Here is a 24,202-nt window from a genome sequence, read left to right as displayed (position 1 = left end):
GAGCGATCGGGATCGGAAAAGATCTGATTCTGATGGGCGATCGAGTAAATTTCACGATCGTGTTCGGAATTCCGATCCCAATCTTTTCCAGCGGGATCGAGGTCGGAGTTATCTCAAGATCGGCTCAACCCTAAAAGTGACTTTTCCGACCTGGGCCGGTTCACCCCTCCTTAGACAACTTGGTAGCTCCGAGCTCCCCAGAGTCATCATAATGATACCGAACTTAGTGCGGACACCCAATCGGCATAGCACACAATAGACCAGAACTCTTGGACTCAAGTGATCCAACGGACTCATCCTCCCAAGTAGCTGTGATTACAGACGCACGCCACCGTGCCCGACTAAAAGTGAATTTTCCCATAGAAAAGCATTGATTAGGGTCGATCAGGATCGGAAAAGTTCAGATTCTGATTGGCGATCTAGCAAATTTCACAATTGCGATCAGGATCGAAATCGGCTGGAAAATGATCGGAAATTGGATTTTAAAATCGATCTTGAAATCTCAAGATCGGCTCAACCCCAATTATGAGGCCATAAGACATGTGAGAAAAACCAGGTAAAATGGAAAAAGTTTAATCTGATAAAAAGAACTCGTATTAGGCATAAATTTATTCCGCACTGTGTTAGTGCTTGCAGAGTTACTCTGTAGGATGCTTTTTAACAGCAGTCCCCTAAAACGTAATGTTGTTATCTCAATTTATTGAAATCTAGTGATTTGTAAATCAAGTTAATCTACCATTTAGTACCAGTTTCTTCCATAGATTTAATTGGGATTTTTTTAAATTTTTTTTTATTTTTTGACCATGATTGGAAGTGAAAAACAAAATTAACAAAAATATTCAGATCCATACAGTATACAAACAGTATATTCTAAACCCAACAAGGTACATAAAATCATAATCTAATTCACTGTGGAGTTCTCGAAAACTGCTAAGTATGACATGTATTTTCAGGAAAGTAGAGAGATTACTGAAGCAAATCACATCTTTGGAGAAATAGATTTCTTGAAACAAGCTTGACTAACTTTTTGCAGAGGTCAGTATATGTATTGACAAGGGCAGCAGAGTGGATTATGTGTCTGCATCTCAGATTTGCTTTCAATTTCATTCCGCTCAAAACAGAATGACATAATTAAGATATGGTGTGACATAGAGGGATTTTTGTGTTACCTATCTAATATTGATACTACTTTAAAAATGCTTAAGTATACTAAACTAATTGTTTGATTTTTTTCATATATACATACTTCAAAGATATGGACACGCTTGGATATGGTTAAAGAGGACCACCAACAACAATGGCCACCATTTTCTTGTGCCACTTACAGGAGCTCGCAGACATGCGCAGTCAGCTCTGCCCGAAGCCCGATGGCAGAGCTGACTGCACATGCCTGGGATTTAGAAGACCAGAGCCGGAAGAAAAGGCATTTTAAAAGAAGGCGGCGGCGCTGGAGAGTTTTCTCGCAGCATTGAGGATGCCCCCAGTGCTGTTTGAGTACAGGGGACCGCCCCCAGTGTTGTGAGAAAACTCATTTGTATACCAAATAAAACCAGGAACATGTACCGAATGCGTGGAGAAGACTTCTAAAGGTAGGAGAAGAATAGCCTTTCTTAAGGCTATTCCTACATGTTAGTATTACAATACAGGATTCTAATGATAGAATCCCTTTAAGCTTCTACATTATTGTCCAACTATTTTCTACTCTGGCAGACCTTGACAGGACTCAGACATGCAAACATGCATATGTAACTTTCAGGAGGCACAGTGTTTATGTTTACAGTATACAGTTTACAGTTTATAGTATATATAGTATAGTATAGTATAGTATAGTGGGGAACACAGTTTAATGGTCTCTTATAAAGTGACCCTTGTGGTTCATGGCTAAATGCACTTTATCCAAACCGCCCTGTTAGGGGGCGCTCACACTACCGTTGATGTACATCAGTAGTGTCTGCTGTTAGTGTTTGTTACAAGATGTTAACAACGGACACTAGCAGAACCGTCATAACGCCATTAAAAATCCCATTGTTTTCAATGTTGTCCATAAGTGACCATTAGTTTATGTTTACACCCCATCCATTGGTTTCCTGTACACAAACATTTGGGGTGCAGGACTTTTGAGTCCATGAAAAATAATGGTTTTCTGATGGATGCCAAGTGACTGTTATTTTTTAACATTAATGTCTATGTCTAATTGATGCTAATGTGCCCTCTTTTTTAAAATTGTTCAGTTAAACAATTGAGATGGTTCCATCTTTTAACAATTTACCCCAATAGTGGGGCCACTTTTAGACTTTTTTAGGGGTCATTTTAGGTTCCCAATTGACCGCTACTGCTGGAAATCCTCAGGTCATTGCTCCCAGAGTAATTTCTTAGCTTAGTAATATCAGAACAATAGCCAGAAGCAAGTTACAAGTCAGCAACAAGAAGTTATAAGCAAATGTCAAGTGCAAGAGTTTCCTCTTGCACTTGACATTTGTTGGCTACTTGTTGCTGACTCGTAACTGTTTCTGGCTATTGTGTAATGTGAGGAGAATGCACTGCTTGAGGAGGTGGCAGCACCTCTATATGGGAGACAGTGGCGCTGAACATTTAATAGTGTTATAATAGTTCCTTACTGAGACTTTCCTGCACATGTGTGAAAATAAGGGGAAGGCAGCCAACCCTTTTATCTGCACCATGTACCATGCACCATGAAGGATAGACCCATAACCAAGCCTGAAATGTATCATCTAATGCTGTATATTTCATTTTAAAATATTTCTTATTAATATATCTGGTGCACACAGACTATTGTGTTCTGTCATATATTCTACATATTCCTCATGTAAAATGATTATTTTAGAAGACTATAATGGGGTCTATAGACGGTAATGGAGCCGCTTGGTTTACACACGAAAAATGAGGAGAGAAAAATGCTGTTTGCAGGACTTTTTTCTCCGCAGTTTTCATGCGGAGAGGGGAACGGAATGGCCCAAGTTTAGATGTGAACCGGGCCTAACCGAAAAGTATAATAATAGAAATACCAAAAAAAGAACTTAGCTGCTGGACTGTCAAATCAAAAGGTGTTCACTTATGAATGTGGGCTGGGGTATTATTTATAGCTATAATCTAAGGGTAGATACGTTTTTTTTGTAGATTCTTTATTCATATGAACACCATTGAGTGATACAATGGAAAAGCCCTTATCATATCTTATTAGTTAACCCCTTCCCGACATGCGCCGTAATAGTACGGCGCGTGTCGGGTCTGTAACTATGGCGACCGCCCGGGAGCCGGGCGGCCGTCATAGCCGCCGGGTGTCTACTGCTTCAAGCAGTAGACAACCGGCTCTAATGCCTCCGATCGGTCCCCGGACCGATCGGAGGCATTAACCCCTCCGGCGCTGCTGTCAAAGGCGCCGGAGGCGCCATCTTCCCGGCGGCGCATGGGCGCCGCCATTTTGGCAGGGATCGCCGGCTCCTGGAGCATGCTCCAGGGCCGACCCCCCGTTGCCATGACAGCCGGGAGCCTTGTTAAGGGCTCCCAGCCAGTCTGCAAATTCTCTCTTTTGCAGGCTGGTGTATACAGCCTGCAAAAGAGATGATGCTTTTTTGCAATGCATTGCAATGCATTAGCATTGTAATGCATTGCATTAGTGATCAGATCCCCTGGGGTTCAACACCCCTAGGGGGTCTAATAAATGCAAAAAAAAATAAAAAAAAAAGTAAAAAAAAAATATAAAAAAATATAAAAAGTATTAAAAGTTCAAATCACCCCCCTTTCCCTAGAACAGATATAAAAGTAGTTAAAAACTGTGAAACATATACATGTTAGGTATCCCCGCATCCGAAATCGCCCGCTCTACAAATCTATACAAATATTTTTCCTGTTCGGTAAACGCCGTAGCAGGAAAAATAGTCAAAAGTGGCAATCCGCCGTTTTTTCACTGTTTTAATTCTGCTAAAAATTTGAATAAAAAGTGATCAAAGCAATAACATTTCCCGAAAATGGTAGAACTAAAAAGTACACCCGGCCCCGCAAAAAAAGACGCCCTATGCATCCCCGTACACCTATGTATAAAAAAAAGTTACGGCCGTCGGAATGTGGCGACTTTTAGAAAAAAAAAATTTTAACACCGTTTTGGAATTTTTTTTAGGGGTCAAAATGTAAATAAAACCATATAAATTTGGTATCCCTGGAACCGTACCGAAACACAGAATATAGGGGACATGTCATTTTGGCTGCACAGTGAACACCGTAAAACCAAAGCCCGTAAGAAAGTCGCAGAAATGCATTTTTTCTTCAAATCCACCCCATTCTGAATTTTTTTCCTGCTTCCCAGTACATTATATAGAATAATTAATGGTGGCATCATGAAGAAAAAATTGTCCCGCAAAAATTAAGACCTCATATGACTCTGGGAGCGGAGAAATAAAAAAGTTATGGGGTTTAGAAGGAGGGGAGTCAAAAACGAAAAACGAAAATCAAAAAATGCCATCGGCGGGAAGGGGTTAAAAGGACAATCAGAAATCACCTTCTCTATGGCAATGCCGATAGCTGCATCAAGTGCTGCACTTGACACTGGTGGATCGAAAGGAATTCATTGAAATTGTTTGCAATGTGTGACTTGTCATTAAACAATGACATTGCAGTTCTGCATAGAATTAATTCAAAGCTTTTATTATTAACTATGTTTCTATAATAAGGTAAACGCACTACATTATATTCACGGAAACCTTATATTCTGACCTAATACATGCTAAAAAAAATTATGCAGCATTGTCATATAATCCTACATACAAAATTCATCTATATCCATTTGTTTAGAATTATATTAATGTGATTCCAGATATTTTGATATCTGTGATACACACATCTGAACATATGTGGCCAAAGATAGAGCTCTAGATTTCAATTCCTTTCACACAGTACTTCCAGGAAGTGCAGGAATTATTAAGAGGCTTAAGCCATCGAACTTTACTCCACCTATTGCTTGGTTTAATTTTTACCAAAATTCTATGCCAAATATTTGTGAACAGTGGTGCACCTTAAAAGGGGTTGGCTACTTTCAGACCGATATTGAGAGACTAATGTTATTGTTTGTATAATATAAAGTTGTACAATCTTCCAATATACTTTCTGTATCAATTCCTCATGGTTTTCTAGATCTCTGCTTGCTGTCATACATTCTGTTACTTCTAGAGGATAAAAGTCTGACCATGGTCATGTGATTTACAGTTCATGGTCATGTAAGGATGGAGGATGTGCCTAATTTAGGATGAGGTGTGCACTTTATTATAAATTAGGCGTAAATTCTACAGGTGGATAGCAATGTTCTTGATAAATCAACCCTTATATTTTATATATTACTCAAAGATGTTGAAGTCAATATTAATATTGTTTCAGCCATTAGAAATATCTCCTCTGACCCCAGGGGAGGACTTATTACCTATGTTGAAGTTTCCGCTCTTTGGGTCCACTTAAAAATTGCACTCTATGGGTATTAAGTGCTACAATTAAAAATTGGTTACCCTCTATAATGGGGTCCGCCATCTTTCTGACAAGTTTCCACCTGAAAAACGCAGAGAGAAAAGTCCTGTTTGCAGGAGTTTTCTCTCCGCATTTTTCAAACGGAATGGGAGACGGAATCCCTGAACGGTGATTGAATGTAGGTGTTAACACAGCCTGAATGGGGTTGATTTGGCGCCCAACACATGGCATTGTGCAAGTACAATTTTAATGAATAGGATACCACCGAAATTTCTTCAGAAAATTTTGTTTAAATCCTGCAGTACATGTCACTATGTGCTGCAGATGTTAAAGAAAATTTGTCACCAGAAACAAGCATGTCAACCCAGTCCACTATATAGATAGGTCATGGTCACCTGAATCAGCTTTTGTTCTTCCCTTCTGAATCTGTGCCGCTGTTGCCAAGAAATTGCTCTTTTTGTTAATATACGGAAGGCTTTCTGAAGCAATGAGGTTGTTGTTGTTGCTCCAAAAAGCTAAGTGACAATGTCCTTAGAGCTCAATTGTATATTGTTAAAAATAGCGATATCTTGGCAACAGAGACATCAGTTCACAAGGGAAACCACTGTTTAATTTAGGCGACCGTAACCTATCTATCTGCAGGGCTAGCTTGATATTTTGGTAATAGACTCCCTGAAATCAAATTATGTGTGATAATGTCTTTTGAAATCTTATCTACACTACTGCAACTGTAGTTTAGCTGGCACCAATTCAACTAATCTGCTTCGATCATGTCTTTAGGGTAAATTAACATGTGGCAGATTTTTTTGCAAACGTTTCTGCTAATGTCAAATTCACCTGGATGGGGTTTATAGAAATCCATGCACATGCTACAGAAATATATCACGATTTGGCAGGGTGTACAACCATGGTGAATCTCAAGACTGAAAATGTAAAATGACTCTGCAGCAGAACAAGAGATAAATAAAGGGATTGTGATATTTGCGGAGAGTTTACAGTACGTTCTATATTCCTTTTCACTTTGAAATGTAGGAATAGATGGCGGTAAACCTGGGGCCTTGGATTTTAGGCAGGCAGTGAACCATGTCAGAAATAAACACTTTCAATCTATCTAAACCTCAGCACAAGTTTCCAAGAGTGATTGCGCTCTTTACGTAAAGACAAGGGAGAGATTAGCTAACAAAGCTGTAGACGATACAAGATATTGCAGTAAGTCATAATCCTGCTTGGCTCTTGTTGCTGTTATGTTACCCACCATCTGCAGCTTTCTCGCTCTCTTAAAATGATAGCTCGCCTAATGAGCAGTCAGCATGCTTGGTGTCAGCACAGCTTAAGAGCAAATATATCAAGGCATAACAAAGCTAAATGTCTTCCTATGAGGAAGCAAACTGTGGCTTGCTAAAGAAACAGTACACAGTGTGATTGCCGGAGCGGCTAAGTATACGGTAGCTGCCATGTAAATTGAAGAGAGCATACTGTCAAGTGCTGCAATCAATGTAACACTATTTTAGTAGGTGCAGCCTTTGAGGCGCTAAATGAGAGGATTTAATAAGCTTGATGTAAGCCACTAGCTTTAATGGACAATTCTATTTATTTCCTGCATTAGCTAATAACAACTTGAAAGTGCCTGAATGATAAAAAATAGAAAAAAACATTCGGTCTCATTATAACCAATCATGCTGATAGGTAAACATTGAAGATTACAAATTACTTTGAATGGCTCGGATTGACAGAAGAACTGAACAGCAATGTGGCAGATGAAAATTAGAGGGTACCGCGGTGTACTGTACCAGAAGGCGAGATGCGAGACAAGAGCTTATTATGTAGATGTATGTGGCAGGGAACTATGTAATTGTCATCAGGTACTAAACAATTAAATTAATATAACACTATCATAACAGACAGTAAAACACACAAAGCAAACCTGAAACCTTTCATTTGATAACAACTAGAAAGTTGGTTTATGCATCACATATTTATGCGATTGCTGGAGAATAATTTGATGAATTAATGTTGGGAGAAAAGTTAAAGGAGTTAAGAAATTTGCATAGGAAACAAATCGCATATATAGACCATAGAAAATGTGAAACCATCTAACAACATGGTGTAACATCTCTCCTAAAAGATAGTCAGACATTAGTAGCATATTTATAGGATGTGCTAGAACTTTATGATCATCCCCCATCTGCTGATTTACAGAGGTAGGCCCAAATGGTGGATAGTAGAGATGAGTAAACCAGTTTAGAAAGAGACAAATTCATTCCAAATTGGGTTTGAACTGAACTTGAGACTTTGTGGTTTGATAACTACTAGAGATGAGCGAACAGTGAAATGTTCGAAGTTCAATGCTCAATACTCGACTGTTCGATTGAACATCAAACCCCATTATAGTCTATGGGGAATAAATACTCATTTAGGGGGAAACCACTATTCGACTCAGGAGGCTCACCAAGTCCACTATGACACCCCAGGAAATGATGCCAACACCCTGGAATGCAACTGGGACAGCAGGGGAAGCATGTCTGGGGGCATCTAACATGCCCGAGTCACTGTATTACATTGAGATCCCTGTCAGCTTGCGATATGTGCGAGCTGACTTTTTCCATTGACCAGCATTGACCAGCATGCATTGACCAGCATTGATTGGCCGAATGCCATACAGAGTACAGCATTCAGCCAATCAACGCTAACTAATGTCACAAGTACTTACAACACAAATCACACAAGGTTTACCCATCTCTAGTAGATAAGTGTTCCTACTTATGGCACCTTCCACTGAAGTCTATGAAAGTTAGTGCTCTATTCTCTCTTATAAATGGGACTCAAACATATCACGTATTACTGTAAATATGTCAGAATTTTGCAATGCACCTAACCTTTTGAGTAAATTGTTCTATAGTCTCTGCAGTTTTCCACTCTGCAGGCTTTACTTCTAATGCTCTGACTTAACTTTCTCTCACTGGCTCCATTTTCTGACACTGAAACCATTTAGTAGATTATAGAGAAGTCCTGAAGATTATTGATTTGTATCAATCACTTGAAGTGAGATACAAAACTCACTGTTACCTGCAGCAGCCTCCGTTTGGCTTTGTCTCTAATTCTCAGGTAACCACTTTTTAATGCATATAGGTTTACGTTCGAGGAGTCCCCAAGTGGACTCCCCGAATGGAAACCCAAATGCTGATGTGAACCGGGCCTCAGACTCTCCATCATTTTTCCCTCCCCCTCCTAATAGACTTCTATAAACTCTCTGACCTTAGAGTTCATCTTGGGAGACCAACATGGAACTCAACAGATTTCAGGTGGACCGTGACTTTAGACGTGATAAAAGAATTAGTTTTTTTTTTTTTTTTTTAAATGTATTGGAAAGTTTCTCAATCTCTGCATGTCAAAGGTTTTGTTATTTAAGAGAATAAAAAATTTAAATTTTATGAAATTCGAAATTTTAACTTTCTATAATTTATTTATTTTAAAGGAAATAAAACATGGCTTTTAATATTAATAGCAGACTTACCATATTATCTTTTACTAGGAGGGCACAGCACTGTATCCCGGCCATTAACATTTTATGCGGATTCCATGCCACCGAATCAGCCCTAGTTGAAAACAGATATTGCTGTTATGAAATGCATTACTTTGCAGCCAGATTATTTCATGAAATGTTAGGCGAAGGAATTTGCACAAACCTGCTGATACCATGTAGCAATTTCTTATATTTTCGAGACAACAGTGCTGATCCTCCCCAAGAAGCCTACAAAAGATGAATATAAATATTCATATTTTCAGTATGAGAATATAATAACCATAAATACATATGTATAAAAGTATATATTTGCGTATTAAATATGCTGGTTGTAGAGTAGTTGTGTGTAATAATACTGTATACACACTCCAGGTTTAGGATACAATATCATTGTGTAAAAAGGGGATTATCTGAAAACTGCCTGCTATTTATTTCAATAGACAGATTTTTCTTCTAGCTGATTATCTTCAATAGCAGAAAAAAGAAACATCCTGCTGGTTGTTCATGCAGATTCTGCCTGAGACTCCAATTGAAGTAATAGGAGGCAGATGTGTTTTTTTTAAAAAAAGATTTTAAAAATCAGCATCAAAATCAATTTTGTGCCTATTAAATTCAGCACTAAATTTCTCCCTTAAAGTCTTATAAAGAATCCCCCTTTCTATAATAGGGTATATAATAATATTATAATAGGGCATATACATATCATATCATAATAGGGCATATACATGTCATAGAAGAGAATCACTTGCTTGGATCACAAGAACAGAGAGCCATTCTGCGAGAGGGCCATTACAGAATGAACAAGATCAAAAAGCCATTCTGTAAGAGGACTACTACTCTGACAGAGAATCCTGTCCGTGTATAATATAGTCAGATGATTTATTAGAACATCCACCATGTAATACCATTGTTTAGCCAACAGTCACTTTTCCTAGAGATAACACATGATTATTGTGGGTTACAGAAGCCAGATGTGCTGAAAACAGGGCAAAATTTACCAAGGCACCTATGGTTTAAATAGGTGTTGTCTTCAAGACACCATTAAGGCTTAGGCCACGTGCTGCGGAAAAGCAATTTTTTCTGTTGCATATTTTGCTGTGGTTTTTGAGCCAAAGGCAGGAGTGACTTCAACAGGAATGGAAACCATATATGAACCTCCTGCCAAATTCACTTAAAAAAACTGCTTAATTTCCATCTAAGAAAGCAGCTTTTCCGCAACATTGGGTCTCAGCCTTAGCCTATAAAGGAGTTTTAGGTCTCTAGGTGGTGTTTTATACTCACAGGATAGATCCTTGGTATCCCATTGGTGCATTGGTGAGATTTGACACCTGGACTCCATACTAATCGGCTGATCTGGTCTCATGTCTGTGGCAGAAGCTACTGCACGATATGGGAGCAGACTCTTTGACTATTACTTGAGTAAGACCAGAGCTACTTCTGGCCCTTTCCTATTCAGTAGCTTTCAGCACACAGATGTGGCCAGATCAGTCACATCACCACATTGCAAGACTACTGAAGAATCAGGGTGTTGGACTCCCACCAATTGGATACTAATAGCCTATCCTGCGTAGTTTTTAATCACAATATTAATTCTATTTTTATTTTGCTGCTATGTTTTATTCCATTCTTAAATCCACATTGAACTCTCATTTGCATTTTTTTTTATTTTCAACTGATAGTATTGAATATTTTAAAATTTTCTAACCTTTGAACTCTTTATGATGTTTAACTTCACATTGCTATATCAGGTAGGGATAAAATGTAGAGATGACCATAACTTACTGTAAATCCAGAATATGGTTTGCCTTAAAGGGGATGGCTGATAATGGCAACAGTGTCTCTAAAAGATGCCCCAGGTCCAACTCCTGAAAACCTCAACCAGCTGTTATTACTGCAAAAAGGGAGAAGCTTTGCCAAACCATATGGTATATTGGTATATTGGTGGACTATAAACATATTATTTACTGTGTTTTATTTGTAGAAGGGAATGTTCCGTATATCTGAATGTACTTTTCTCTGTTAACGTATGTAACCATAGTGATGCATCATCTACTAACTTACATCCACATGAAACCAAAGTTTATGCTTCTCGCAGATGTCTGCAATGTCATCCAAAGGATCGAATGCTCCTAACACTGTAGTGCCAGATGTGGCAACAACAAGAAATGGCATAGCTCCCTGCGAAAAAAGGATCAGACAAGGCTTATTAATTTCTTCATCTTTATTTCTCTTTCACAAGATGTGCTTTAAAGAGGACCTTTCACAACCTCCAACAAGTCTAGCTCTTTACATCAAGTAATAGCTGCTGCTGCATGTGGATTTTTTTCTATAGCCCAATATGTCTCTGAGCAATCAATGCTGTTAGTTTTGGTGCCTGATATGCTATTGAGGCTCCGTACTGTCAGGAGGGTGGTGTCAGGAACGGGCAAAGGGTGTGATTCTGAGTTTTGACACTGGAGGCCTCTGAATGGAGCTCTGGATCACACTCCCTGCCTTACATTGCCCTTCTGACATTACAGAGCCTCATAGCACATCCGGCATCAAAACTACCTTTACTTGTTGCTCAGAAACGTTGAGAGCTAGAGGAAATATTTCAACTGCATTGGAATCATTGGAGAGGCAACTATTAACAGATACTAAGCACTTGAATTGGTGGAAATGGTGAAAGGTCCTCTTTATGAATTTCTAGACTCTTGAGTTAGAGGAGAAATGTTCAAAAACTTGGTAAGGGCCCCTTCACACTACTGATACGCTGCCTGATTCTGAACGTTAAAACACGGTCAGAATCAGCACATATGAAGCAAATCCCATTCATTTCAATGGGGAGCCGGCATACGAGCGCTCCCCATTGAAATGAATGGGCTGCTTTTTACTCTACGAGTGCTCCCATTGAAGTGAATGGGAAGCGCTCGCGTGTATGGCTCACCGTGTGAAGGGGCCCGGCGCTCGGCTCAGTCCGAGCCGTATAAGTGAGCACTTCCCATTCACTTCAATGGGAGCGCTCGTAGAGTAAAAAGCAGCCCATTCATTTCAATGGGGAGCGCTCATATGCTGGCTCCCCATTGAAATGAATGGGATCTGCTTTATACGCGCTGATTCTGAACGTGTTTTAACTTTCAGAATCAGGCAGCGTACCAGTAGTGTGAAGGGGCCCTTAAGCTTAACCCCTATGGAAATGGCAATATATGGTGGCGTAAAGCAGTATACAGAGTGTCCCTGTGATTGACCATATTCTTCAATAGAAGTATTTTTTTTTCCAACTTGTATTTTATTAAAAGATTTTCAAGTATACATAATGCAATACAAAACTCGATATAAGTCATGGTATATCAAAATATAATGAAAATGAGGAGGGGAAAGGAAAGGGCCAATAGAAGTATCAATCCTCTGTAATACAGTATTCGTGATTTGTAAGGTAATGAGTAATGAAACTAATACGTCTTACTGCCATGAAATAATGATAAAGTGGTGTTGTAAGTTTACCTTTAGAGAACCATAAAACTTTTTCATAAGGAAAAGTTTAAAATGGTGACACAGCCAAACTACATTTTGTTTAACAGAGCCATGTGCATAGAGCCTGTATAATGGTGCAAGGAGGCCTTTATAAAGTCATGTAAATAAAATGCAGTCATATAAATATAGGTAATATCCATCATCAGCCGCTGTGATAAATCTGGAGTATTTGCACAGTCTAAGGTTAGGGCTACATGACGACTTTGGTTGCAAAGCCTGTCCCACAACAAGAGATCTTTGTGTTGACCTATGCCACCTTCGTAAAAGTATCTACATGAAGTTCCACTTCAACCTAATAAATGTTGTGACTAAGACTTCTAGTCATAAATTAAATCAAACAGTGCTTGAGTTTGGTCACAACATTTACTAGATCGAATTGAGACTCCATTCACATACATTAGTAAAGGTTTCGCACATAGCAATATTTGGTCCTATGATGAGAATCCAGGCCAAAGTGATCATGTAGACCTAAACTAAGTCTACATTATCTAAGTAGAAGTAAATGTGGGCCACAGAGTAGAATCTAGCATGCCACAATTTAGATACAAAAATGTCTCAGTATATCACCATATAAAAATGAATACAGCTGTGTAAACAAGGGAGAATTCACATGTAGATTTGTTGCAGAAATGTTTACAGCTGTCCGAATTTATCAGAATGGGGCTTGCTGCAGAAGTAACTACATTTCTAAATTAGCCACTAGTACGTATGCTGCAGATAAACCACCGCAAATATAAGCAATGTGCCCCAGTCTTAGGCCTGATTCACATTTAGGGAGTCTCCATGGGAACCCCTGAACAGAATACCGAACGCTAGAGATGAGCAAGTGGATACTACGGTATTATAAATACTCGTACTCGATCAAGTACCACTCGCTGTTCGAATGTAAAAGTTCGATGCAGAACCAGCATTGATTGGCCGAATGCTATACAGTCGGCCAATCAACGCTGGTTCTTCTCCTACCTTTAGAATTCTTCTCCGTGCAGCTTCCCCGCGGCGTCTTCCGGCTCTGAATTCACTCTGCCAGGCATCGGACCTGGGCAGAGCCGACTGCGCATGTCCGCTTGTAGTGTGGGCATGCGCAGTCGGCTCTGCCCAGGCCCGATGCCTGGCAGAGTGAATGAAGAGCCGGAAGATGCTGCGGGGACGCTGCATGGAGAAGACTGCTCGGAGGATCCAGCCCGACCCTCACTCGTGGACTTGGTAAATATAATTTGATCGAATGTTGCCTACCCCTGAAACGAGCATTTTCCCTCCATAGACTATAATAGGCTTCTATATTCGATTTGAGTAGTCGAATATTAAGGGGCTACTCGAAACGAATATCAAACCTCAAACATTTTACTGTTCGCTCATCTCTACCAAACGCATTAACAAGGGGTGAGCTTATGAAAGCACATAAACACCATATACTATAACAGGGTCCATGTGTTTTTGCACAGTGTCCGCACGAGTCATGTAGAGAGAAAAGTAGTTCATGAAGTACCTTTCTGTGCGCATGTTCCGTGCGGACACTGCGTGGAAAACACACGGACCCCATTATAGTCTATGAGGTCCATGTGCTTTCATTGTGCACCACTTGTCAATGCGTTTGGTGTTCCGATCAGGGGTCCTCATGCAGATTCTCCAAATGGAACACCGAATGCAGATGAGAACGATGCCTAACCCTATATTTACATAAAATACTGCAAAGTATGAGGGATCTGTAAAAACGGGCACCCCTCAGGTATAAAAGAATCATGTAAATAGGACATATTTCCCATCCATTTTCACCTCCGGTCATGTGATTGTAGGCTTATGGTGAGGGCTTGTTAGCAATTATACTCTTATAGGTATTTCCAGTTCTAAACTTTTTTGCTAGCTGAGGAAATAGTAGATTTTATTCTCAACTTACTTCTCCCTTTGCTCTTTGCACTTGCTTTTCCAGGTCTTCTGGTATCATTTTTCCTCTAAATAAAAGTAAACGTACATCGTGAATGAATGACCAACAGAAATTAATGCAAATCTAACATAATCTTGAAAAGAATATATCACAAGAGCCAGGGAAATAAATATTATTCCACTACAGCAAAATAAAGGCAAAACTAAAAAGATCATAAAAGACTTTAAAAATGGTTTTAAAAAAGGCAGTAAATCAGAAAATAGAAAAGAATTCTCCAAGATGAAAAGGGAATAAAATAATTGAACTCTAGAGTCGGAAATCATAATAGAAAATATAAAAAAGTCAAAGGTTTATATAGGTCATATAAAACAAAGACTTTATTGATGTCAAAGTTTGTAGAACATTTAAGAAAATAATTCTTCTAGACCACACGCACCCAAATACCCAGTATATTAATGAATCATTATAATGGTCGCCTTTATTCCGTATGACTGGTAGGAAGGAATATATCTGGAATACTCTATGTCTGCAAATGGCTATATCCTTGCGGAATAAATTCTAACAACAAAAAGATCCTCACCATTCTCAGGCCAAGTGTGTATTCATCCTTTATGTTTGCTAAAATCTGCCTTGATGGTTCTGACTGTATAAAATCCTTGAATTCTAAATAGCTTTTATAATAATTTACTCAATAGTTAAACCATTCCAAAAAAAATTCAATGCATTTCCGCCATGGTCTTATGCGCATCGCTTTTTGGCTGCAGCTCCCTACGTTGGGCTTTAGCCTGAAGTAGATGTTTTTCAGTTTTTTGTAATAGAGTAGGGCCATGTATCAAAATATCGCCAACTAAAAGGCAATGATATTGGGAATGGAAGAAGGTTTATATCAAGGTTTCTTTAGTATAAATGTTAGATAAATGTATTTTATTTCTAGTGCATTTCAAAAATAACTCATGTTGAAAAAAGTTTTTCTTGTATGGTCCGGAATTGTACAGTATCAATTATAACACGGCTTTAATCTATTTTCTGATGTGCCGGTGGCAAAAGTGGTTTAGAGAATTATCTAGTAATATAAAAAAAAGTCTTAAGCCGCATCCACACGACTGAGTTCCAGCTGTGAGACTCGATCTGTGTGTTGGTCAGATTTAATGGCCTGCTTCTTATGTTGGAGAGAGACTCCTAGTAGTAGAGTTATCTTTGATGCCAGGACCCTGCCTCTCAGCGACATACTGTCTTGTACTATCGGTACCAGACATTGCAACTGTTTTTAACATCTTTTTTTCAACATCTGTGTGTATGAGGCCTTACAGTAACCATAAAAATAGAGAAATATAAAAATATTAAAAATACTAGAAAGCATAAAAACAAAACTAAAACATCACAAACTAAAATTCTATATACCGTATATACTCGAGTATAAGCCGACTTTTTCAGCACATTTTTCATGCTGAAAAAGCTCTCCTTGGCTTATACACCACGGAGCACAGAAAACTGGTGGACCTGGAAGGGGGAACTTTAGTGCTACTGCTCTGTGATTGGCTTGTCATGAGATCATGTGATGTCATCAAAGGTCCTATAGCCACTGGTATCTAACATCTGCAGATAAGGTTGAGTCTAAATCCTAGCAGCTCCGCCCACACCAGAGTCCGATCACAAAATTCAAAAAAACATCAAACCGTTGAAGCTATCGGCCTGACGTTTTTTTTTAATGTTGCACCTGATGAAGGGCGAAGTGACGCCCGAAATGCGTTGTGCCTTGTTCGTTTAATAAAGTCATTGTTTTAGCCATACATCTGAGCGCGGGTCCTCAATCACTGGAACATCCACTTTTTGATCCAGTTTCGGTCCTATTCTACATACATTACTTGAATAGGAGGGATACTGCTAGTGCTGCTGTCCACTAGCATCCCCCAGCAAAGAATAAAAACCAGCAGTAGTTAGCTTGCCTGTCTCATTGAAAAGAAAGGAGAAGTGCACCCCCATCCTGGCCACAGTTCCATTCCGAATGGAGAGCGAAACCCCCTGTTCTTCTGATCAGTGAGGGTCTCAGAGGTCAGATTCCAACCAATCTGCAAGCTATCTTCTAACATATAGATATGGGATAATGTCTTAAGATAGAATGCCCCTTTAATATGTCATAGACCTGTAGGGAAATTGATGACTTCGTTGGATATAAATATTAGAAAGCTGCTTGCTGAAAGGTTGTTCATCTAATGGCTATTCTGCCCGACTTCCAAATAACCGTGCACACTTGACTTGGATAGGCATGCATCAGTTTTCAGTAAAAAAGAGAAGGAAGCTGCTGCTGGACGCCTTGCATGGTGATAACTCCTGGGCACAAAGGTTCTGGCAGCAGATACTAAGTTTGTTCCTTTGTGATTAATCTCTGGAACTATTTTCTATTTGATTTTGCCGTTGTATTTACCTGGACTGCAGGGATCCAGGAGTGCTATAGTAGTGTAACATAGCAGCGATTAAAATGTGACTGCCCAATTTTTCCCCTGACATCTTCCAGTTAAGAGTGCGAAGGCCCCCCTATACCTTAGATGGTCGCAGAATCCTAAAGCAATTCACAGATTTGGCCAACATTAATCTAATCTAGTGTCTAAAAGCTTTACCACAAGCTTTTCCTATAGATAGCAGTACACTGACTCTGCTCCCTGCAGGTGGGCGACACTTTATCATCTGAATATTGTCAGGGGATCCTTTTGACAACTAGCTATTGTCCACAACTGAGAAGCCCATTAAGTATTTTTATCCTTTGTACTAGTTTACAAAGAGTTGCAGCCAATTCATAAGGGATACATTCCATTTTAGAGCTACAGTATTGTACACTGGTTATTTATTCTGTGCATGTGTTTTGGCCATAAATAATAAATCACAATATTAATTACTTTGTTCTCAGTTAGTTTTATTAATGCCCATTTTTCTTTTGTGCAGGACAAGATTGTGACTAAATATTGGCACAAAGACAGTCTTAGTTTCAGAGCAGTGATAAAAATCTTTATAATCACTACATGGCGGTATTACGTCACCTGCCATTACCCATTATCAATTGATCACCACACTACAATGCCCAGTGAAATCATCCTTTTTCACTGACCAAATGTCATTCTGTCGGCATGTTATATAGTATATACCAAACTTATATGGTTGCCATTCCTGTCATCACCTCTGCCAAAACAGGCACCTCAACAAGGCAAGTAAATATCAAGTGGTTAGGTTCATACCTCTGCCTGTATTACTTTCGGGTTTTCTGTCCCAGAACCGGCTTTAAAAAGTGGAGGACTTTTTTATCCTCTTTTTTCCACATTTTCAGGTGGAAACTAAGCAGAATCCAAGGGGACCCTATTACAGTCTATGGCGTCCGCGGGTTTCCACGGCTAACTGCTTTTGAAGCATGGTAAGTTTCCATTCTTTCTTAAGAAAGAAGTAGATCAAGCAAGATGGGAGACAAGGTCTTCCTGTTCTTTTTGAAAACACACATACAGCTTTGGCTCAAAAACTACACAAACGTTGACAAAAATATGCTGTACATAAAACAACAGTAAACATAATGATCAAACTTCTATTACTGCCCTAATATCTGGTATACTATTAAACTGCCATACTTATAGGTTCCCCATCCTCATTAAACTCTACCAGGAGCGGTCTTATCCCAGAACAGATGGGACCCATGCAGTTCTAAAATTAAGGGCCATCAAATTTTAGGAAGATAGTTAACATCTTTAACTTTGTTTTTAATATTAACATGTATACATAACTTTATTGGTAAAAACATAAGGCTAAAGTATGTACTATAACACTCCTACTAATTTCAAAGGTGTCCCAAATGCATGGCCTATCTGGGCAGTTAAATAGAATGGAAAAAATCTGTTTGGAATTAACTGAATTTGTCCCAAAGTTTCCAAAACTTCTTCTAGGAGTCACCACCCATGAACATTATCATATTCTGGGGACCTTCAGAGCCTATAGTATAATAATTAGGTCCACTTTGGTCTCAGCTTCCTTCACCACTCCTGCATTCATCCAGTGATCAGTGTCCTCATCCGGCCTTCTGGGTAACATCATGGACCCCATGGGACCACTGAAGCTTGTGATTGGGCCTCTGTCATATGGGACATGCTGATGCAAGTATCATGACGTCTGCAAGCCCCATGTGACTGCAGGACTAAGTGGTCCTCCGGGGTCCATGATGTTTCCCAGGAGAATGAAAAAGAGGAAGCAGAGGGACAGCTGGATATAGCGAGGGAGCCCTGGAGAAGTGAAGCAAGGCGAGTATGCGTTTGTTATATTCTCACAACTCTCTTGGTCTCAGACCAATACCAAAACATTTATTTGGCTTATTTATTATCGTCTCTAAAAGAAAATCTATATCTGTTGCCTATATCAACCAACCATGGTGCAAATTTTAGTTGGTATTTTGCTTTTAAAAGATAAAAAGTTTGATATCATTGGTTGCTATAGTTTTTCAGGACACTGATAAATCACTGTAGTATGATATCTTGTCAAAGAATATAACAACTTCCATTAACAAGTTGTGTTAATATTTTGTGCTACAGTCTAGTTAACCTGTTAAATGTAATGATAAATTTTGCTGTAACTATTTTTTTTTTATTATCTGCACTACATTCTTTAATTCAAGCAAAGATCTTTGACTCATCCAGCTTCATGGGGGGATCCTCTCTCCAGTTTTTGCTCTGGCCTTTGAACTTTTATCTATCACAACTATAGTTATTATTTGGTCATGCAATGTAATATGATTGACAGGTACATACAGGACAATGTGATTTTGGAATCACTCAAGAAAATATCTGCACTCGTTTTACTTTATATTTGTGACATGCAGTAGGTAACATTATTTTGTTACTGAACTCAGATTAAAGATTTTCCCAGAAAACTCCTATGCACTTTGGGCATGCTATGTGTCTGATCAATGAAGACCCCACTGCAGAATGTGTCCATTGTTCCTTCTCCTGGTGGTTTTAATGGAGCAGAAGTCAATCATGTGCTATTCAATGTTTATAGGATTGGCAAAGGCAGCCAAGTGCTTGGTTATTATTGTCAACCTAATAGACTTTGAAATGAGAACATATGTTTGACTGCTGCTCTATTGAAGCAACTCCATATTGTAGACCGTGTAGTAAGCCGGAACGGAACACTCCAGACTTCCATTCTTTTGAATGGTGCGGGTCTAAAAATCTTCTTAAACATACTATACTTATCTATATTTTTGAGTGCAGCTAATACTTTGCTTTCTTAACAGCTGGGAAAAGAACAACAAGCTAACAACGTACAGACATTTCTACTTTTAGACTCAGTTTTAGAGAAGATTTCTTCCATATTAGCTGTAATGAAAGGTGATCGGCTGTGTGCTTTAAATAACTTTCTGCACAGCTTCTGCAAAACAAAACTATATCTCTTTTTGATAAATGTATTCGGAGGAGTCAATGATAATTGAAAATGCAAACGACAATCCAACTCCCATTCTTTTTGAGGAAAGTATCTGTCAAGAATATGCTTATAAAGCACGTGAATGACACTTTGCAAAATTGCAAACACTTTGTATAATTAAAAAAAAAATGAAAGTTGAAATTACATATCCACTTACTGATCATCAGCCTTAACAAAATACACATTGTGTGTGCCAATACCAAGGAAAGCAGCTGCCTTCTTCATGGAGTAGTGACACTGTTGAAAACAAAATAATGACTGTACATACAGATGGAAAATTAACAGAGATTTCACGTTATCTAATAGAAATTGAAGAATTAGAAATTCTAACATATTTGGAAAAAAAATATATATACATAATGAACAATGGTGTGACGTTCATGGTTTATTCAATGCTATGTGGGAAAGGCAGCATGTAATATTCTGAAAGGTTTTCATGTAGTAGCCTGATCTGTTAACTAACCTCAGTACATATCAATTAAGAAAACATACGTCCACCTAATATTTCCATAAATTTCCTACAGGTTCCCTTGTTTTCTCCCATACGTCATAGAAACTGTTTAATAGGTTAAATATTCTACATATAAAATGTGGCCCAATGTGTGTGAAATAGGAGAATTAGATGGGGAGCCCCACTGGGCACAAGTAATATAACATCTAGCCCCAACTTGGTTATTATTCATTATAAGTAAAAATATCAAGAAAATTCATCTATTGAGAAATTGATGTTGAAGATATTCACTGCGTGGGAACTGTGGCAGCTCATGATGACCACATTGTTACCAAGGAACTAGTGTATAGCCATGTTAATGGGATCCTATCATTCAGAGGCAAATTTTTGTCCCGAAAATGTCAGAATAGCCTTAAGAAAGGCTATTCATCTCCTACCTTTAGATGTCTTCTCTAGGCCGCTGTTCTGTAGAAATCCCGGTTTTTGCCAGTATGCAAATGAGTTTTCTCGCAGCACTGGGGGTGTATCCAATGCTACCACAAGAAAAATGGCCACTTACACAGTAAGTAAGCGCCCATTTTCTTTTGGCCTGTGGGCATGCACAGTTGGCTCTGCCTGAGGCCTACAAGTTTCAAAGCCTGCGTCAGAAGAAGACATAGGAAGAGGACGTTCCTGAAGAAGATGGAGGCAGCATTGGAGAATTCTCTGGCAGCATTGGGGACGCCCCAGTGCTGTTTGAGTGCTAGGGCCAGCCCCCAGTGCTGTGATAGAACTCATTTGCATACCAGCGAAAAGCGGGAATTCTACTGAATGGCGGCGCGGAGAAGACATCTAAAGTTAGGAGATGAATAGCCTTTCTTAAGGCTATTCCTACATGTTATGGACAAAAAATTGCTTCTGAATAATAGGATCCCTTTAAAGTAGCTACAATACTTGTAAGGCAGTAAGGAAGAGTAGGACCTGGTTTCCTAAAATGCCAATGATCCAGCGATCATTTGAGTCAGTAAACTTGTATTTTATGTAACACACCTAACTATGTGAAAGCCAAAGTATGGGAAGCTCAGCAGACCCACGGTATAAAACTTTTTTACGCCAGAAATTTGTCCAATGTACACTAAAATATAGCATATTTTACAATGTCCCATAGCCATGTCCCTTTCTGCAAACACTTCAAAATGGTCAAAAGAAGAGAAAAGTTCTAAAATGGTCCGCATGGTAAGAGAAAGTGACAGGCAGAGTAGTGGAGTCCAGATTTATCAGCCCCAGGTTTCTGACATATGTGTGGTCCAGGGTGGATCTGGAGTAGGCCTTAGCCCCGGTTAGATGTTTGGCTCATTACTGGACCAGAAAAAGGCTGCAACTCTTGCATTGCAATGCAGTTCCATGAGGTGAAAGCCGGTGTATAGTTCTGTCCTGTAACCCTGAGTCCGGTGAGACAATATTGCGCCTCTTTTGTTTGTGTGGCGGTAGTAAGCCACATGTATAGTTAGGTTATCAGTTCTGTTTAGTTAGTTGCTCAGATGAGCAGTTTTTTTTTTTTGTTTTGTTTTTGCTTGAAGTTAAGGCTGTATTTTGTTTTGTTTATTTTGTACCTTAAGTCAAGGTTTATTTATTTTCCTAATTTTTCTAAATAAACCAGTTTGCTGCATATTTTATTTCCCTGTCTTGACTGTTTGGGTCCGCACCACTGCTTCTACCGAGCTAACTTCCCCATAATGGTAAAAAATATAATATTTCTTTAAAAAGATTATGCTCTAATACTTGCGATTGTGGTGCTCTATGAGAAACACCATCAAACATGCAAATTGGTACCTGACCTCGTGGCTCTTATCTAAAAATCTGCAATCGGATTTTAGCTTGAACGGGAGGTTTTCACGAAAGGGTTTAAGGATACCGTTCAGAATAAACTTTATTCATATGCACTCATTTAAATATTTCGAAATGAGTCTAATTTCCAATGATTTCTAATTTGTGCTCCCCAAAGTCTATAGATTCTAGTATTCTCAAGATAAGCCAATATGGTTTGTAATAAATTGGTCTCTCCAGATTTGTCATAGAGGAGAATGAAAAAAATGCTAATTACAAAGGGATTGTTTGCCGAGGTTTTGTTTTAATTCCCTCCCAAATGATTCTATAAAGCATTTTTCACAATCAAAAAAATCAATCTCTTTAAATTCCACAGATGGAGCTGTTAGCTGCATGAAATATTTAATACCACTGCCATGCATCCACCAGCGTTCTCTAAATTACCACTTAAATAATAAATCTCTCTTTTTCTTAACTTCTTGCTGTTTCCTTTCTCTATGTCTGTTCTCACATTTTCCATTTTCATTGAAATGTTAATCATTTGAAAATGGAAAAATTAATATATTTACATAAAATGAATTAATACATTGAATTAAATAAATCAGTAGAGCCCCTATAATATCATTTTTGACCATTTTTATCTAAAATTGGTGAATATGTTATAAATAGATGAAAAATCGGGTACTCTAGCTATTGCATTTTTGGGAATCAAGTTACATGATCCTTTTTATGTAGCACAAACTCTACTATGGGAGTCAAAGGGTAGAAAAGTGAAGACATAAGGACAGAGCTGATTATGAGTGTGAATGGGATTTTATTATAGTCTATGAAAGTTATTTAGAGTCAAGTCTCTAAAAGACCAAATGGTTTCTTTTAACACTAAATTTGATGTATTTTCTCTTATAGAATGAGCACAAAAACCTCTTGCTGTTGTTTCTATAGATTGCTTTCAATGGGGACCAGTAACATAGCCCATAGACGGCTTATTTACCTACAATCTGGATTAAATTTCCATGTTACCGGAAACTTTTTGTGACTTTTTTTTCATACATTATCAAGTTATTTTTTAAAATTTTGGATATTTTTTACCATTGGATGGTGGAACTTTTGTCTTTTTTATTTGATTCATAGCTCAAATTAGCCCTGAATTTCCCTAACAGTCACTGGAACAAAGGAACAGGGCTGAGTTATCCCATATTAATAAGGATTAAATGCTAGATGCCAACCATAGTGGGAAGGGACAGAGGACTAAAGGAGAAGTGGAAAACACATGTTATCTTAAATCATGAATGCAGAGCGCCCTGTGTGTGGATACTGTCTGAATACTGTGCTTCCATGGCACCCGTGAATGCAATAATTGTATAAGAAAATGGTGCTATGAGCATTGTCTGTGCAACTGCCACTGTATCACCCATGCACAGTGGAATTTGCACTAACACAAAGCACTAAAAAATTACCCGCTACAGGGAGTACCCCAGAAGAAAAGCCATTGCCATCAAGAGAGGTGAAACCATCTCATCACTTTGCTGCCGTTAGAGCCTGCAGGAGGATTTTATAGTAGCAAATCTGCTATAACAAGAGCAGGTGAGACCAGCTAAAATAATTGGCTTACCACATGGCACATACTGCCATGCCCAAGATATTGTACCGTCTTTCATATATGCTATAAATGTCTGTTTTTGGAATACCCCTTTAAAGAGATGATCCCATCTTTCTTAAATTTAAGCTATTTGCGTACAAGTTGGCTGATAGTAACGTGTGCTGGTGCTGTGGCCAGGAGGTTGGCTCCCGCTCATATATTTGGTGGTCTTGTCCTGTTCTACATTCATTCCGGAGAACAATTGAAGCCACCTTTCAAACCATTTTCAGGTCCAAATCTCAGATTGCTTTGCATCATATAGTCCTGGCTTTGCCCGATGCGCAACTTGCTTTGTCCAAACGCGACTTAAAAACGTACCTTCTCGTTGTGGCAAAATTTCTCATCCCTCAAAAGTGGTTACAGATTGTGGCACCTACCCAGTCAGTGTGAGTTACTAGGGTGAACCAAGTCTGCAGATTTGAAGAACTATCAAGTTGGGCCTCGGGCAAACACTCTGCTTTT

At 38.8% G+C, this 24,202-nt stretch overlaps 1 protein-coding gene across 2 annotated transcripts in view; it reads right to left on the bottom strand.

Moving 5' to 3' along the window:
• GADL1 (glutamate decarboxylase like 1) overlaps positions 1 to 24,202 on the bottom strand; it is a 163,073-nt gene that overhangs the window by 66,988 nt on the left and 71,883 nt on the right. Inside the window, exons 7-11 of one of the 2 annotated variants that reach the window (XM_075271331.1) lie at positions 20,002 to 20,081; positions 14,403 to 14,457; positions 11,057 to 11,173; positions 9,159 to 9,223; positions 8,987 to 9,068 (exon numbers count right to left, since the gene is read on the bottom strand). In XM_075271331.1, the coding sequence (XP_075127432.1) occupies positions 8,987 to 9,068; positions 9,159 to 9,223; positions 11,057 to 11,173; positions 14,403 to 14,457; positions 20,002 to 20,081 (399 nt within the window). The remainder of the gene's footprint in view (positions 1 to 8,986; positions 9,069 to 9,158; positions 9,224 to 11,056; positions 11,174 to 14,402; positions 14,458 to 20,001; positions 20,082 to 24,202) is intronic. The other variant, XM_075271332.1, reaches the window with a different exon arrangement.

This window comes from Leptodactylus fuscus, chromosome 4 (genome assembly GCF_031893055.1).
Source record: "Leptodactylus fuscus isolate aLepFus1 chromosome 4, aLepFus1.hap2, whole genome shotgun sequence".
NCBI classification, from domain to species: domain Eukaryota; kingdom Metazoa; phylum Chordata; class Amphibia; order Anura; family Leptodactylidae; genus Leptodactylus; species Leptodactylus fuscus.
The sequence above is the reverse complement of the archived record's forward strand: the minus strand, read 5'-3'. Positions and strand labels throughout refer to the sequence as shown.